Source organism: Periplaneta americana, chromosome 10, assembly GCF_040183065.1.
Source record: "Periplaneta americana isolate PAMFEO1 chromosome 10, P.americana_PAMFEO1_priV1, whole genome shotgun sequence".
NCBI lineage: Eukaryota > Metazoa > Arthropoda > Insecta > Blattodea > Blattidae > Periplaneta > Periplaneta americana.
This window is the reverse complement of record NC_091126.1, coordinates 88,155,250-88,170,699: the sequence shown is the minus strand read 5'-3', so window position 1 is coordinate 88,170,699 and position 15,450 is coordinate 88,155,250. Positions and strand designations below refer to the sequence as shown.

The following is a 15,450-nucleotide window of genomic DNA, read 5'->3' as shown; positions in this document are numbered from 1 at the left end:
AGGCCACTAGGCCTAATGCCTTCAAGGATGATGATGATGATGATGATAAATAATTAAATTGGGTATATGACATAATGAATGCAAAGACACAGCAGACATATCATTCTCAATAGCTAGTCCTTAATTGAGCACATTATACGAGTTTATAGGCCTATAGATGGTTGATCAATGCATTCTTCATGTTGTGGTGACAATTGCACAATATCTGTTAAACTGTAAAACTTTTCACAGTCACTGCCCTTAGGGGTAATTTACAAGGACAAGCATCAGTGTTGAAGTGACGTTATTTAGGGTTTCTTTGTGAAGCAGGTAGTTGAGTTGGGTACTGGTCAATAAACAATGCTGTGGATTGCAAATATTGGCAATGGAATTTAGGGAAGGAAAATTCATACTACACTAAAAAAAAATTGTAGGTAAAATGTGTTTGGAAAATACATGGAGCAAAATTGAAATTCAAAATAATCCTTTAAAATTTAGGGTGCGTAAAATATGCGGTGGCGCAAAGTACGTGAGCAAATACGGTACTCTCAGGAATGTCTAACTTGTGACAAACAGAAACTTTTATTTTCAAGTCCTAAGAATTACTAATTTATGACGATGTTGAAATGGGTTTAAGGATCGGTCACATGTACAAACTGTCTCCCATGTCCCATCTTTACCAAAAACGTATACAAATAATACAGGAAGTTATTGTACATTAAATATATGGGTAACATTATACTTTTCTTTCAGTGACTTATAAATTGCATAATACCTATATTAATTGTGTATACTCACTTGAAAAGCTTTCGATTCTAATGGATGCAGCCACTGTGATGTTTTCTTTTTTCTTTGTCTAAGTAACTGATATATTATTGAACGTTGTGATCACTGAATTTAATGACTCATTAATACGTAATAACATAATATACTGATGAGAATTATGTTTCTACAAGAATTGTGTAGGCTACTGTTATCATTTGCTCAACAGTAGCAGGCAGCCATGTGATCATCTGAGTTGCAGTAAACATGCAATCGAACCAGTAAGTGCAGCTAGTGGAGGGTTGCATAAAATTAAGGTGCAACATCCGAAAAAAAAATATTCTTAATGCAATTAAAGGAATGAACCATAAGTTTTGAAAACATATTCCATTTTCTGCTTCAAAGAGAAAACCATAGTGACTTTCAAAATTATTTTTGATGTGGGAAAGTAGGTCAGATTTTATAAATATATTTCAAATATATGTAAATAAATAATTGAATAATTCAGTCAATTATCATTTCACTCTACATAAAATTATATTTCCAGTGGTGAAGAAATGGAGAGCCTATCTTTAATAGTCTAATAGTTTCTCTAAAAAGTTGACTGTCGAAAAAATATATTGTGTTCAACATTTAATATCATGAAGACTATTGCTCAGGAAGCTGATATTAAGCAAAAATAAATGTCTGTATTCACTTAATTTTTGTAGTATATTACTTCAAATTTTGAAATAAGGAATTCGGTTCCCCCCCCCCTCTTGCCCCCCCCCCCCTTTACTCTCCATCCTATTTCACTTGGATTCCCTAACTTCCCTAATGGTGGAGCTGATATGCAGCTTCAAAATGTTGGATGCCTTTACATCTGTGATACAGTGCAAAAAAAAAAAAACTCGCACTAATTTTTAAATAATTCTAGGCTCATTTTCACATTATCTAAGACAGTGATGTCAAACTCAACCACTGGTGGCTGGCTACTGCTCTCATTTTGCATCGAGTTTGTTGAAAAAACAATGCACTACTCAAATTGCTGTGTCTAATGCATGCTCTTAAGTCATACTGAAGCTCATAATTCAGACTTGAACAACTCATTGAAGGCTGACTTGCCTCCTGTTGCTCTATGCATCAACTTCAACAGATTGAGTCCCAGGTACTTGTTGAAAACCAAAACACTCAGTGGCATAGCTTCTTGTGATGAGTGTGGTTGGCATTAGAGACATGGATGGATCAAGCAGCAGTAGTTTGTGCCAGTTTCAAAATCTGAAAATTGATATCTGATCATGCTAGGTTTTTTAGGCTAAGTTCATTGAGCAGTATATAGTAAGAGGGCTGAAGAAATTTACCCAGAATTAGTGTTATTTTAAAAGTGTTAGTTTGTCCCATCATAGAGTCACAAATAATATTTTAGATTTTACTAACAATGTGGTAAAAGAATATATGTTTATTCACATGGTCTTGATGACACCACTGATAATGAAGAAACTGACAATTAGGTGTATTCATGCGAGAAGTGGATAATGAATTAAATGTAATCGTGAAATTGTTAAACCTCATCCCTTTGAAAAATGGCACTGCTGGAGAAATTTTTTTTTTGTCAGAACTGCAGAAAATGGAATTGAATGAAAGAAATGATCTCTTTGACAATAGATAAGTTTTAAAATATTATCAGGCTGCAGTGATGTGATTTTATTGTTAAGCTAAGGCAATTCTATGCACAGTATGGATGAAGATCTTGCCAATTCCTGATTCTCCATTGTCTTTTCCTTCATGAGGCATTATGTGCTACAGTAGCATAAAGATGTGAATTGTGATTATTGTGGTATTGTTATTGCCAAGTAAGATGGCTGAGTAGACTCCAAATGCTTAAATGCAGTGCATGTCCACATAGCAACTTTCTTGAGACAGCATTATTTGCTATGCTTGATTCTGTTTAGAACGTACTTGTGTGAACATTTCTTCAGCAAAATAAATAATCATGAAAACTTTATGCAAAGCAGTTTGACAGTTGAGGATTTAGTGACTTCATTACGTTTATGTTACTCCAACAATTGGATACTTTAAATAACAAAGGTGCTAAGTGCCAAATTAATGATTCTGAGATACATTAAGAAAACTGTTTATTTGATAAAGTTTGCGCGGTACATACAAGACAATTTCTCTAAAGATAATGGTGTGTCCGTGAATCAATATGCTGGAAGTGAATACTTCAAACAAACATTAATAAAACTTGAAAAAAATATTTTCTTAATAAAATTATTCTCATATTAATAGTGCTATGTGCCTCGTCTTTGTACCTGTTGGATTTGTTATTTACTACAAAGATTGCTGTAGAAATCCTGATGTTCTTGCTTAGATAGATATAGAATCATAGCTCTCAAATCTTTTAATTTCTCTTCCGAAATTGAGTGCTCTGGAGGAATAGCCTCAAAGAGAGCTGAAGTTATATCTTTCATCCTCTTCGCTTTCTTCAAAACTTCATCCTTTTTTCCAATATGAATATCACTGCGAGTTTCTTTAACAGTGATTGAATTTAAATTGCTACAATCAATGCTTTTGCTCACTGCTTTGGAAATATTAAGAGCCTTGGTACAAATTATGTTGTCCGCCACAGTTTGAATGTTGAGGAAATCCATACTTTGCAAGGAAACAACTTGGATTGGCTTCACCATCTTAGCTTCTTGCACTATTTGTTGAAGTTCGCTAGGGATATACGCTTTTGTAACTTTTTTCCTTCTCTCTATCAATGCAAAATCTGAATCACATGGGAGGAAACTGTGCCTACTCACAAGGAACCGCTGCTCTATGTATTCAAACAATCCAACTGCCACCAAGAAGAGGCACATAAATACCATCATGTGATTCTTATTTTGCCCAGCGCAGTTGTCACGCCATATTATCAGTCTTTTCTTCTCAGTGATTCTAATATTCAATACCTTCAAGAGGCAAGATGCAATTTCATTTCCTCCCCTACCTCCTATATGCTCGTCCCACATACATATCTACGATTGAAGGATATCACCAACGGAGATGCCAAAGTTGTAGCATGACAGCTGACGTCGATAAAACATTTTGGAGTGTGTAAAAGTTGGCACAAACATCACTTGCTGCAAATCCATTGAAATGCAGCACGTTCTGCAGTCGGGAAGCTGAGATGCACTGATATCAGCCTTTAGAAGGTCCTGTGCTTTCTGTGCTTTCCGATGATGTAACTCTAATCTCATCTTTGCATTCCTAGAGTCTGAAGTTCCTCTTTTGGTTTCAATATTCAAGACATCACATATCTTACATGTGTCTTTCCTGGGTCTCTGAACAGAGAGGTGTGGAAATTTTTTCAAGAATATGCTGCGATAAAACATGTAGGTAACTCTTGGCTCAGGAACTATTTTCTTAAAATGCGAATGAAGCCTGCTTATATTTAAATCTGGACTCAAATTCTCCTTATGGGACCTAACTGTGGTATAATAACTGACTTCACGGGGAAATGAGTTTATATGTTCCTTTACTTGCTTCCTGTCTTCTTCATACTTATTTTCTGCATGTTGGGTACGCATATCCTTGAATGTGGTTTCACCAAATTTCTTTTTTTTTTTATGACATGAAGTCGTTTCCGACCAAGCGCAAATACATCCATGAATGTGCATTTGCAAACACGTAACGTGTCACCTGTGTCATTTGGGAGGGAGTAGAAAACTGATCCTTGGTGACGACTTGAAGCAGGATCCTCATATGTTCCATGCCAATGACGAATTACTGACCCAACATGAATAAGGACCATCAAAAATGTCTCTTGTATAGAATGATCCTGGTCATAGAACTTCGTAAATAGCACACGCTTTTGGTCAGGTCTAAGGTCTTTGCATTTGTACTTGCACTTGGACGTCACCTAGTCAGATATGAAAATGCAAATGTTTATTACAAATATAATGAAACTAAAGTAACGTCCATAATCATTTATTTAACTTAAATCACTTCTTAAAAATTAATTTAATTTGGAAGCATCAAGAATTAAAAAAAAAAAAACTAATAACATACATCGTTAGAATATTGTAATAATATACATAATAACAAGTTAAGCATATATAAAATTCTAACCTCTGATGTAGGAGCTTTCTTTGGAGGAATTTCAACATGTTTTCCAGTTCTATACGATAAGCCCTTGGTCTTCAGTTTTTTTTGTTCGCTTTTTTTATGAACCATTACCTTTCTTGCGGTGCTTGTTATTCACTGGTGTATTATCATCCATAACCTAAAATGATCGTCAAGGCAGTATAAGAGGGCAGCCAATATTGGTTTTGAAAACATTCTATACTTTTCTGTTATATTGTAGCATGTTACACAACATTATACTTACCAAAAATTACACCAATCACTCAAATTATATTTTGTTGGTTCAAACAACTAAGAACAGCCATAAGCTGCACAGAACTTGCGTATTATCAACTATAACCTGTAAAAGTCACCAAGACAGTAAGATACGAGAGTCGCTAAGATTGTTCTTGAAAATATTCGACACATTTATGTTATATAGCAGTACATTACAATATAACATCCTACTTACCACAATGTTTAACAATCACCAGAAATGATTTTTTTTGTTTTAAATAACTAAAAACAGTCGCAAGCAGCTAATGTATACAGTCTGGCGACACCTTTCTTGCAAAACATCTTCGGAAGTTCACATTCGTGCCATCTTGTGACACAGTTTTCAACTACTGGCAGAGGCCTTGGAACATAGCACTTTTCATAGATGATAAAGCTTGGTACATAGCACCATTCTAATATAATATCTCATTATTTTCAATTTTGGCACTTACCACCTTTGTTATTTAAAGTATCCAATTATCCTAAATATGAATGTTGTGAATCATAAAGTATGTCAAGTTGCTAGGGAAAAGCTTACGAAAAATTGAATAATATAAATGCTGCCATTAATCTTGTAAAACTTTATTTTTCAAGGAAATCACAGGATCTTTAAGAACATAGAGATGCTTATTTTTTTAATCCTAATTTAGTATGAGGAAATAGTTTGAATGTTAACAATTATTTGTTTAACTAATATATTGTCCTTTCATTTTTTCAAACAGATCTAACTTTTATTTTATGATGTGAGTATAATATAGGTAGATTTTAATTTTATTTTGGTAAAAGGGTGCAACTTACGTAGAATAGTCGGCCTCAGTAGTGTAGTTGGTATAGCGCTGGCCTTATATGCTCGAGGTTGTGGGTTCGATTCTGGCCGTGGTCAATGGCATTTAAGTGTGTTTAAATGCAACAGGCTCATGTTAGTAGGTTTACTGGCATGTAAAAGAACTCCTGCAGGACAAAATTCCGGCACACCAGCGACACTGATATAACTTGGCAGTTGCAAGCATCGTTAAATAAACCATAATTAAATTACGTAGAATATTGCACTTTTTATAGTATCACAGCATTAATTATTATTGTTAATTACATCATTTATGTCAATAGTGTCATAAAAATCCCTGCCACTGTTAACCGAATTGGTAGTGCTGTTGTGGAGGGAGGAAGCTTGTGAAATTGGCACAGCACAATAGTCCAGTGATTTTGGTGGGTTTCCCAAGTCTGTCCTAATTTATCCATGTCCAATTTCTGGAATGACAGCTATCTGGACATGTAGAATTATTTAAGATTTAACATGCTATCTTCACAGTACCTGAAACTGTAACTGTCTGTTAGTACTTACTTACAAATGGCTTTTAAGGAACCCGAAGGTTCATTGCCTCCCTCACATAAGCCCGCCATCGGTCCCTATCCTGTGCAAGATTAATCCAGTCTCTATCATCATATCCCACCTCCCTCAAATCCATTTTAATATTATCCTCCCATCTACGTCTCGGCCTCCCTAAAGGCCACGGCATGGCGCGTCCTCAGGTTGCGGATAGAGGAGACGGCCTCCAGTTATGGAGGGTAGCTGCGAATATATTGAATAAGCAGTCGTGGACAGCCGATAAGGGGTGTTCCTCCAGCTTGGGGGTTGGGCGAAGGGCTAACAACCCATCATCGTAAAAAAACAGCTTGTTACGAATCCCTATAATAAGCCTCGGAATAGGACTATCTGTTAGTACTGATACAAATACAAATATGCAGCACCATTGCATTACTGATTCTTGAACTGAAATGAATGCAGTATATATTTGTGCAGCCTACAGTTCATTAACTCAGTTACTGTTCCAACATATTAACGTTTTCTTTATGTAAGTTGGAGTAAATATTTTACATATGACATATTAGAGACAATTAATTGTAATTATTTTTGTCTTCCTCACCAACTTCAGATTCTGTTTCTTCAGACGCAGAAGATTTTCTTTTTTGGATTCTCTACCAATGCCAAGAGTGTATCTGGCTATGAAAAGTCAATTTGAATACCCAAATGAAATCATATAGATGATCGTACATGTCTAGCAATGTGGCTGCCACAGCTGACTCTGGTTACAGTTTCTGTAGCAGAAGCTGTAGTATTATTTACTACAATAATCAAAGTACCAACAATTATTACTGTCTTAATCATATTACAATTGAGATGACAGTGTGCATGTGCAGCTATCACAAGTTTCTGTAGTTTAAAAGCTCTCAGCTACGTTCTGCAAACAGAGATAACTATATGTAATAAATAAATCACTGAGGATGAGAGAATGCAAACATGAAGTTCAATTTTTTATGGAGCAGGGACCCAAAGGAGGCTTATTGTGCTTACCACCCCTGTTCTGTGAATGATACTTGTAGCTGAATGGGCACATTCTTATACAGGTACAGCACGCACCGTGAATTTAACCTGGGCATATGGATGATGATTATATATGAATTAATAATGGCGAAATGAGTCCAAGGGCCATTGCTGAAAGTTACCCAGCAATTCTGCTTCAGTTGGTTGAGGGAAAACCCAAGAAAAAACTCTAACCAAGTAACTAGTTCCAACAAGGACTTGAACCCGGTCCTGCTTCTTTCACAGTTAGATGTACTAACTGTTACTCCACAGCTGTGGACGAAAACATGAAGTTATCCGAACTGTTAGTTACAAGCACTGAAAGTGCAGTTGTATGTAACTCACAAAGGCAATCATATTATAAGTGCTTAGTGTGGAAACAGTACTTCGTTTTAAAAGTAAAATGTACAAATGCTATGAACCAAGACACTAAGTGGAACATCAGTCTTTTTTTTCTTTTAGAAGAAAATTTTATTTTATTATAAACCTCAAGGCCATAGAAATATAGATCGACCTCTCTCCAGATGGCAAGATTAATTTCAGCTTCCTAGAATTCTGAACAGGCCTGAGTTCCTAAACCAGGAATAATAATAAGAAGGAAAAAAGGAGGATGAGCTAAGTTGGTAGAGAAATTCACAGTGTGAAATGTTACATTTAGCTCATAAAATAAATCAAATGTTAAAATTGTATACATATTTAATGATAATAATGGGATATATTGATAATACATATAATTGGCAGTTAACATACTGGGTAACAACCCTCTGCAAGTCCGCTTCCACTGCTTATGGGTCTTGGGCAAGTCAGGCTGATAATAGCAGTGAATGGGTGTCAGGAAGTCCTCAGTAGATCTACCTACAGTTTGTCACGTGAGTTATTAATAATAAACACTTCAAAAATAATCACTAATAAACACTAATGAACACTTAAAAATCTATCTATGAATCATACATGAACATACATGAGCACTCTTTGGAGAATAGAGTACCTGAATTGAGTCATATTAACTTAATTAACATACTGTATTAAATTGCTTAAAGAACACTTGTTTATCTAGCAAGAGTATAACTCACACTGATGCCTGACACGACCTTCACTGCAGTGGAGGCAAGAGACTTAGCAGCTGATTCCGCTGACTAGCTATAAGCCATTAAATTGCGGGCACATGAAGGATTGTTCACCCAGTACATTTAATAATATAATTAAAATTAATTATACGTCATACTCCAAAATAGTGCTTAGTGCGAAATCAATGTCTTTTACATGTTGCAGTATAGTGAAATGTAAATATAATGAGCACCACTTAAAAACAAATATTTACTTAATTCACAAATTAATATTGTAGCTTAATTTGGTGAACAGGTTGTTTACTTCTTCCCTGCTAACACTATTTCCTCATCTACACCAGTGTCCTAAAAAAATTGACTCTTTTGTCACAAATGGAGTCATATAAATCCAGCACAGTTATGTAAGGTATGTACCTGTAATAAGCGTTTTATTTTTTATCATTATGCTATTAGAAGACAGTTTTAGACTTCCTTATGCCCTGGACATTTAATGTCCTACTACTTCCATAGACTACTTGAGATGAAAATACTTCTTTAGCACGTGTTACATTTGAACTGCACTGCTTAATATTTGCTATCAATATGCTGGAATTGAAGTATGAATTTAAGACATCTTGTTCAGCAGGTATATCTCAAGGCAATTTCCTCTTTATAACACTACTACTGTAATGAAGTTGAACACTTTCAACTCATCTTCATCCCTACCCGTTAAACTTGTTCTTTTCTCTTTTTCCTCTCTCTTTTATTTTTATTTTCTTAGTAGTAGTGGCATTTGAGCTTGACATCACTGGTCGAACAGAAAGGCAAAAGAAAAAATGAATTGTCCATGCCCTATGTATAATTTTTTCATACCAAATTCGTGGAAAATATTTACATTTTTAACATTCCGTGGATAATTGATTGAAGAAAGGTAACGAGTTTTTTTTTTCCATAGACTTACTGAATATAATCAGAAAAACTTCTTGCAGTAGCCTGTTATTGGAAAGATCTTTTCTTTTTGTGCAGCATCCTGAGTATAAATAGATTGTTATTAACTCGTGAAATTAGTATATACAGTAAAACTTGTGCAAGGCAGAAACTTGTCCAATGTGAATACTTTTTTTTTAGTTGGTAGAATAGGCATTATAGCATTATTTATTTTGTATAATGCAGAATTTGATGAACATGAAACGGAAGGCAATATTTCAGGAAATTATCAAAAACTACTTCTGTAATGTGAAAAAAATATGTACTGTTTTTCTATACCACACCTTTAATCACTGGTAATTAATGCCAGTCATTGAGTTATTATTCAGACATAAATTCATACGACACAAAATTTGAACACAGTAGACTACAGTGCAGTATTATTGGTTTTCTCAGAAAATTGTAAAAGAGAATTAGGAAACTAGGAAATTGCTAGTTAACTACACATCATTGACCATGATGAGATTCATTCTGCTAACAGTTAAAGGAGGTTAAAAGAGAAGGAGCATGGGAGAATGAAAGAAATGGAGAGAAAGTGGATGAAAACTTCCAGTACATGGACGAAAATTATTACTAGTCCAAACAATACATCAAACCTCTGCTGTACATCATGACGAAATCTAATGCAACATTGTCGCTGAATGAAAAATATTGAAGTAATTGAAGCAAAGGAAATAATGAAGCTCTCAGTACGGACAATAGAATCAATTTGAGCGTGGAAAAACGCAAATTTATAACACTTTTAAACAGAAAATATAAAATAATGGATGAGTGGCTGCAACGAAACAGTTGAATGAAAATTAAGGTGAAGATAACTGCAAATGAAGAAATAATTAACGAGGTAGTAATTATTATTGTAGTAATAACAAAAGTGCATCACCTATGTTCACCAGAATTACTAAGGTTCACTCTCAAACAAAGGTATGTAATAGTTATAATTTTATTATACAGGTTATTAATACAATTTATTCAGGATTTGAGTAGTTTTCTATAATGTGCAAATTTGTCCAATTTGGAAAAGACATTCGGCCCCTTGTGATTCCGCTTTGAATAAGTTTTGCTGTATGTGCATACACATGAGCACATGCTCACACACGCACACAAAGTGATTTAGAAATTGATATGGTCTGTATGCTCTTTGTACAGCTATCCTTTTGTATTTGCAAACAATTGAAGAGATTTTCAACTCATATTTGAAGAATACTGTACCATGAAGTGCTTTTTAAAAATGTTACTATTTCAGATATAAGTTTGTTCTTTCTACTTTTTACGTATAATTTTTTTCTCTCCATTTTTACGTATTTCAAATGAAAATGCTGAAGGCATGAACTGTACACTGTTATTTTTAATTAATGCTATTTAAAATTAAACTTTTTTCTTGGGCTGATGACTATATGATTAAAAATTGTCTATTTTTCATGTAAAATATATTTTCTTTTTCACTCCAATTTTAAATTATTTTCTAATAATTTTTCTCTGTATGCATGGTAGTTATTTGTAAATTTAATACTGCTAACCTCTCCGACCTCTGAAATATTGTTTTGTGGTGGAAAAGAAATTGGTTATTTTCACAGAAATAGTTATGTAATGAAACTTTCATTCCTTTTGTCTTACATGACATTACAAGGGATGTCCAGAAATAAAATAAAATATATTTTGACATGACATTGCTTCATGGCTTTAGCGAAACACAACACAGTCATCAGAACGTCTTAGTTAACATTTGGCAATACATCAATAGATAGCGTTCCTCAACATCTTAACAAACCTTCTATCATGCATTACATTTCAACTATTTGAAAAAATTTGTCTGCATGTAATATTTCAAGAACAAAAGGATTTTTACATTCTAGAAGTCTATTGTGTAGGGCTGCAAGTTACACAGCGCTCCCAGTCTCGTGAAGAACGGCATACCCCTGGTTATCCACAACTCAACCTAGATTGGTTTTCCTCCTGGGAGGTAGTCTACCAACAGAGTGCCACATGAGTCCCAAAATCTTGAGGCCATCAGTTTATGCTGATGGAATGGTATTGAATTTGTTTTGGCAGGTGCAGACGTGTTGTTCCATGATGTAATGGAGTTGGCCTTTATCTTGGTGGTGATATGATTCATCCAGGTCTCACTACCACTGGTGATGTGCTTCACGGAGGAGGTGTTGCTCGTGATGAACTGAACATGATGCTCCATACACAGCAACAAGTTCATGGTGAATTATGTTCCTGTGTTGCTCTTGAAACTTCATACCTTGATGTTCATTCCACATAATCTTGGCTGTGATGTCATATGGTGCACTTCTGCCTTTAATGATGACCACTGGTATATTATCCTTTTAATGACAGAAACATCTGTACATGTTTTTACAGTAATCTTTACTTTACTTTCTGGACAGCCCTTGGTATTTATCTCTTTAATTATGAGTAGAGATATATAAATTATAGAGAGAAGCTTATGGAAGGTAGGGTTGTTTGATGCAAGGAACGATTTTGTAACATTTGAATTACAATTTCTAAAGTCGGTGGTGGTCTTCAATAAACATGATAAGAAAACCTGAATTAGTGGATAATTACATAGAGAACAAAGAGGAAAATTATAAAATGGATTATTATTTTGATGAATTATGATTTACTTCATTTTTTTACAGTAGAATCAGACTTCCGTTAATTACAGTTACTTCATTCATATGGCTGCAATTCTGCTGTACATATCTTGATTTAATTTTTCTTAATGAGCATAGTATTGACATTGTACATATATGACTGGTGCACAGTTATGATGAAAGCAGCAAAAGTTTAGTACCAGTATGTTAATGGTGCATAGTAATTGTAAATATTTTGTCTTGTTTTAAAATATATTACAGTAAGAGTAAGAAAATAGTGCTAATTAAGAACTGTATCCTTTTATTTCCAACTTCTTCGTAAAGCATTATTTCTGAATTTGTGTCATTTATGTGTAATAATTATAGGACCCACCAGCATAGCGCAAGTAGTAGTGAGTTTGCCTACTGATTCAGAGCTGATTACCTGGTTGGGTTTTTTTTTTTTCCGACATTCCCCTAACTGTAAGTTGAATGTTAGCTAATCCATAACAAATAACTGTCAGCCTCATCTCGCCAAATAACATCTCACTGTCACCATTTCCATCAATGCTAAATAACGTAGTTGATACAGCATTCTTAAATAACCCAAAAAAATACTAATTACAGTTTTTTTGGCTTACTGCCTAAGAGAGTTTTAAAATGTATTCGTATTTTTATATTATACACTATAAAAAAGTTTTTTTTTTCCTTCGAAATATTTGTTTAAATATGATGCAATTATAAAATGAATTATATGTCCCCATACTACTCTTAAGTAGAAATTATTATTTACATGATAATTACTCGATTGAAAACTTTAGAAAAAGAAATTGGACTTCAAGCTATCTATATGAATGCTTTGCAAAATTAAGGTAACTCGAAATGCTACAGAAAAAAAGCAAAATGGACATTTTATTCTTTTTTAAAAATTAACATCTACAGACTTGTACCTCCAGTAGGAAACTGCATAGAAAATTTATAAACCATAAAGATATATGTTAATTATTTTATAAAAGTAACATAATCTCTCCATTATGGAACTAGGAAGAAAACTGCTTTTCCATAACAATGTTACTTTTTTCTACAGGCCGCAAAATTTGTAATCAGAATTCCTTCCTCACTATAATGGATGATTTAAAAATCTGAGAAGAACACGTGATTAATCTGGGTTGTTCTTTGTGAAAATATGTGGTTTCCCAAGTCACTCACCAAGAGCACTTTTGTACTTACAGGCGTAAGATAATATATTTCCTTTTCAGTGGTTTGCTTTCATAGTGATTTGGATGCTTGACGCGCCAGAATTTTATTAGTGTGCAGTCATACACAATTTGTGAAGTAATAAATTCAATATTTGCAGTAATGTAGATAGATTCCATGTGTTACAATCTGACATTCAGAATACATTGTTCTATATAAAACTGTCTTTAATTATGTAATACATTTAATAAATTAAATTGGACATATGGTTTGAAGAAGGAATTATTATTGGAGGTTATGTTAATTTTGGAAATGCACTTCAGAAATAAAATTTGTGTCCTATATTAAACATAATATTTTCCATTATGATCTGACATAAATATAAACTCATTTTACAGTTGTCCATGTTCTTATCTCAATTTCTCTAAAAGTTAAGCCCGAAAATGATTTGCAAAAAATCAGTTTGAGATTAAGGTTTTAGTTTTCATATGCAATAAAAAAAAATCACTTAAAGTTATTATTAAATGAGTTATGACGGAAAAAGTAACACGTTACAATCTTACCTATTATCGTTGCGGTCTGACATCTATGAATTTTATGCTGGTGGTCATTATTATTTTGCTGTTTCTCAAGAAATAAGCTGATAAGTGCAAAAGCCTAGAATAATATATTTTAACAAAATACAAAATATAAATTCAATATGCCTTTCATGAAATGGAATCCACTAAAGATTGTAAATTATAACTTTAATGTTATACATTTAATATCAGAAAATAATACATAGAATTGAAATTATAAATCATTGCTTGAAGAACCAATGCATAGAATCTTTTGATGATAATTATGCCTAAGCGAATCGTAACTTACAATCAGATATTTTTCTTCTTTAATCTGTTGTGCTTCAGATGATGTAACACGTCCAAGCTTATCAGTCACAAAAATGCACTTGGCAACATTGCCTTGACCTGTAGGTTACAGTATATGAAGCTACATGATCTTGGCCTTGAGTCTATCTGACACTGAGATAAAACAACACACACACGTGCATTACAATATTATACAGTATACTGCATAAATCCATTAAGCACGAAGTGCATAAAAATAATCATATATACACCAATTTCACACGTTATTTTTTATGTTAACCTGTTAAATTTGTGTAAATTTCTTACTGACTCAGCACATGAAAAGTCAGTATACTCTGCTGTGTTTAAACCTAACACTCTTGCATAATGAACTTTCTGAGTTCTTGGTATAGGTGAAATGTGTGTCCAACTTTTCTCCAGATACTTTTTTCCAGCTTCTATATCAGCTTTAAACACTTCCTGGATATTAATGTGCAGGTTTTTCTTGCTCGCAACGTGTTCAAATTCTTTAGAATTTCGTATTGTATTTCCAGATTTGGCAGCTAACCATGCTGTCCTTCTTACATGCCCTCCAATAACATCTACTGCTCCTTTCATGCGGTACGATTCAAAGAAATGTCGTTGCATAGGAAATCAAAATATTTAGAACAAGTACGTCAAATGACTTAAGATAAACTTTTTCTTGACATGGCTTGCAGCTCCATCAGAAAAAAAAAAAAACTTGTTTATAAACTTGCGAAACTCAATCTGAACAGGCACATGCTCCTTGTGCAAGGATTTGAGAAGAAATGTCATGTTTTCATGTATTATGCAGGTACATACATTGTGGGGAATGTCACCTTGTAGATGCACGTGAGCAGGATGTAGTTCTGCAAATTTGGAATAACTGACACGCATATTATCACTGTTCTTTGGAAATACTGCATGTGCTTCTTTTACTGGTACCAATTCATATCTAATCCGGACTTCTTGCATTTCACCATTAATACTGTCCTTTTTGAAATCTTCTCTCCCAGGAGATGGGTATGATATCGTATCATCCGCATAGAACTGGAGAATTGCTGCGTGAATGTTGTCTGGTAGTTTGTTTTTTAGATATATGTTCCTCTGTTTTCTTGATTATTAAGCCTTCCTTTCCTGCTTAATTAGCAGTGAGTTCTTTTCATTTGGTTGGAGAGTTGGGCAGTGCTTCTTCAACTCGTTTTTTTACATTTTCAATAAAGCTGCCTACTTTTAAATCCTTTTTAAGGCATCGCAATTTCAGCAAGATCATCATCTTTCTCGGTTCTTCTCAATTTGTCTTTCAACCTCGTTTA

The 15,450-nt window shown here is 34.0% G+C and overlaps 1 protein-coding gene across 5 annotated transcripts in view; it reads left to right on the top strand.

Moving 5' to 3' along the window:
- wap (DDB1 and CUL4 associated factor wap) overlaps positions 1-15,450 on the top strand; it is a 141,989-nt gene that overhangs the window by 51,345 nt on the left and 75,194 nt on the right. For 2 of the 5 annotated variants that reach the window (XM_069837878.1, XM_069837877.1), the window contains one exon: positions 11,545-11,702. The exons of the other annotated variants lie outside the window; for them this stretch is intronic. In XM_069837878.1, the coding sequence (XP_069693979.1) occupies positions 11,600-11,702 (103 nt within the window). In that variant the 5' untranslated portion in view covers positions 11,545-11,599. The remainder of the gene's footprint in view (positions 1-11,544; positions 11,703-15,450) is intronic. 5 annotated transcript variants of the gene reach the window in all.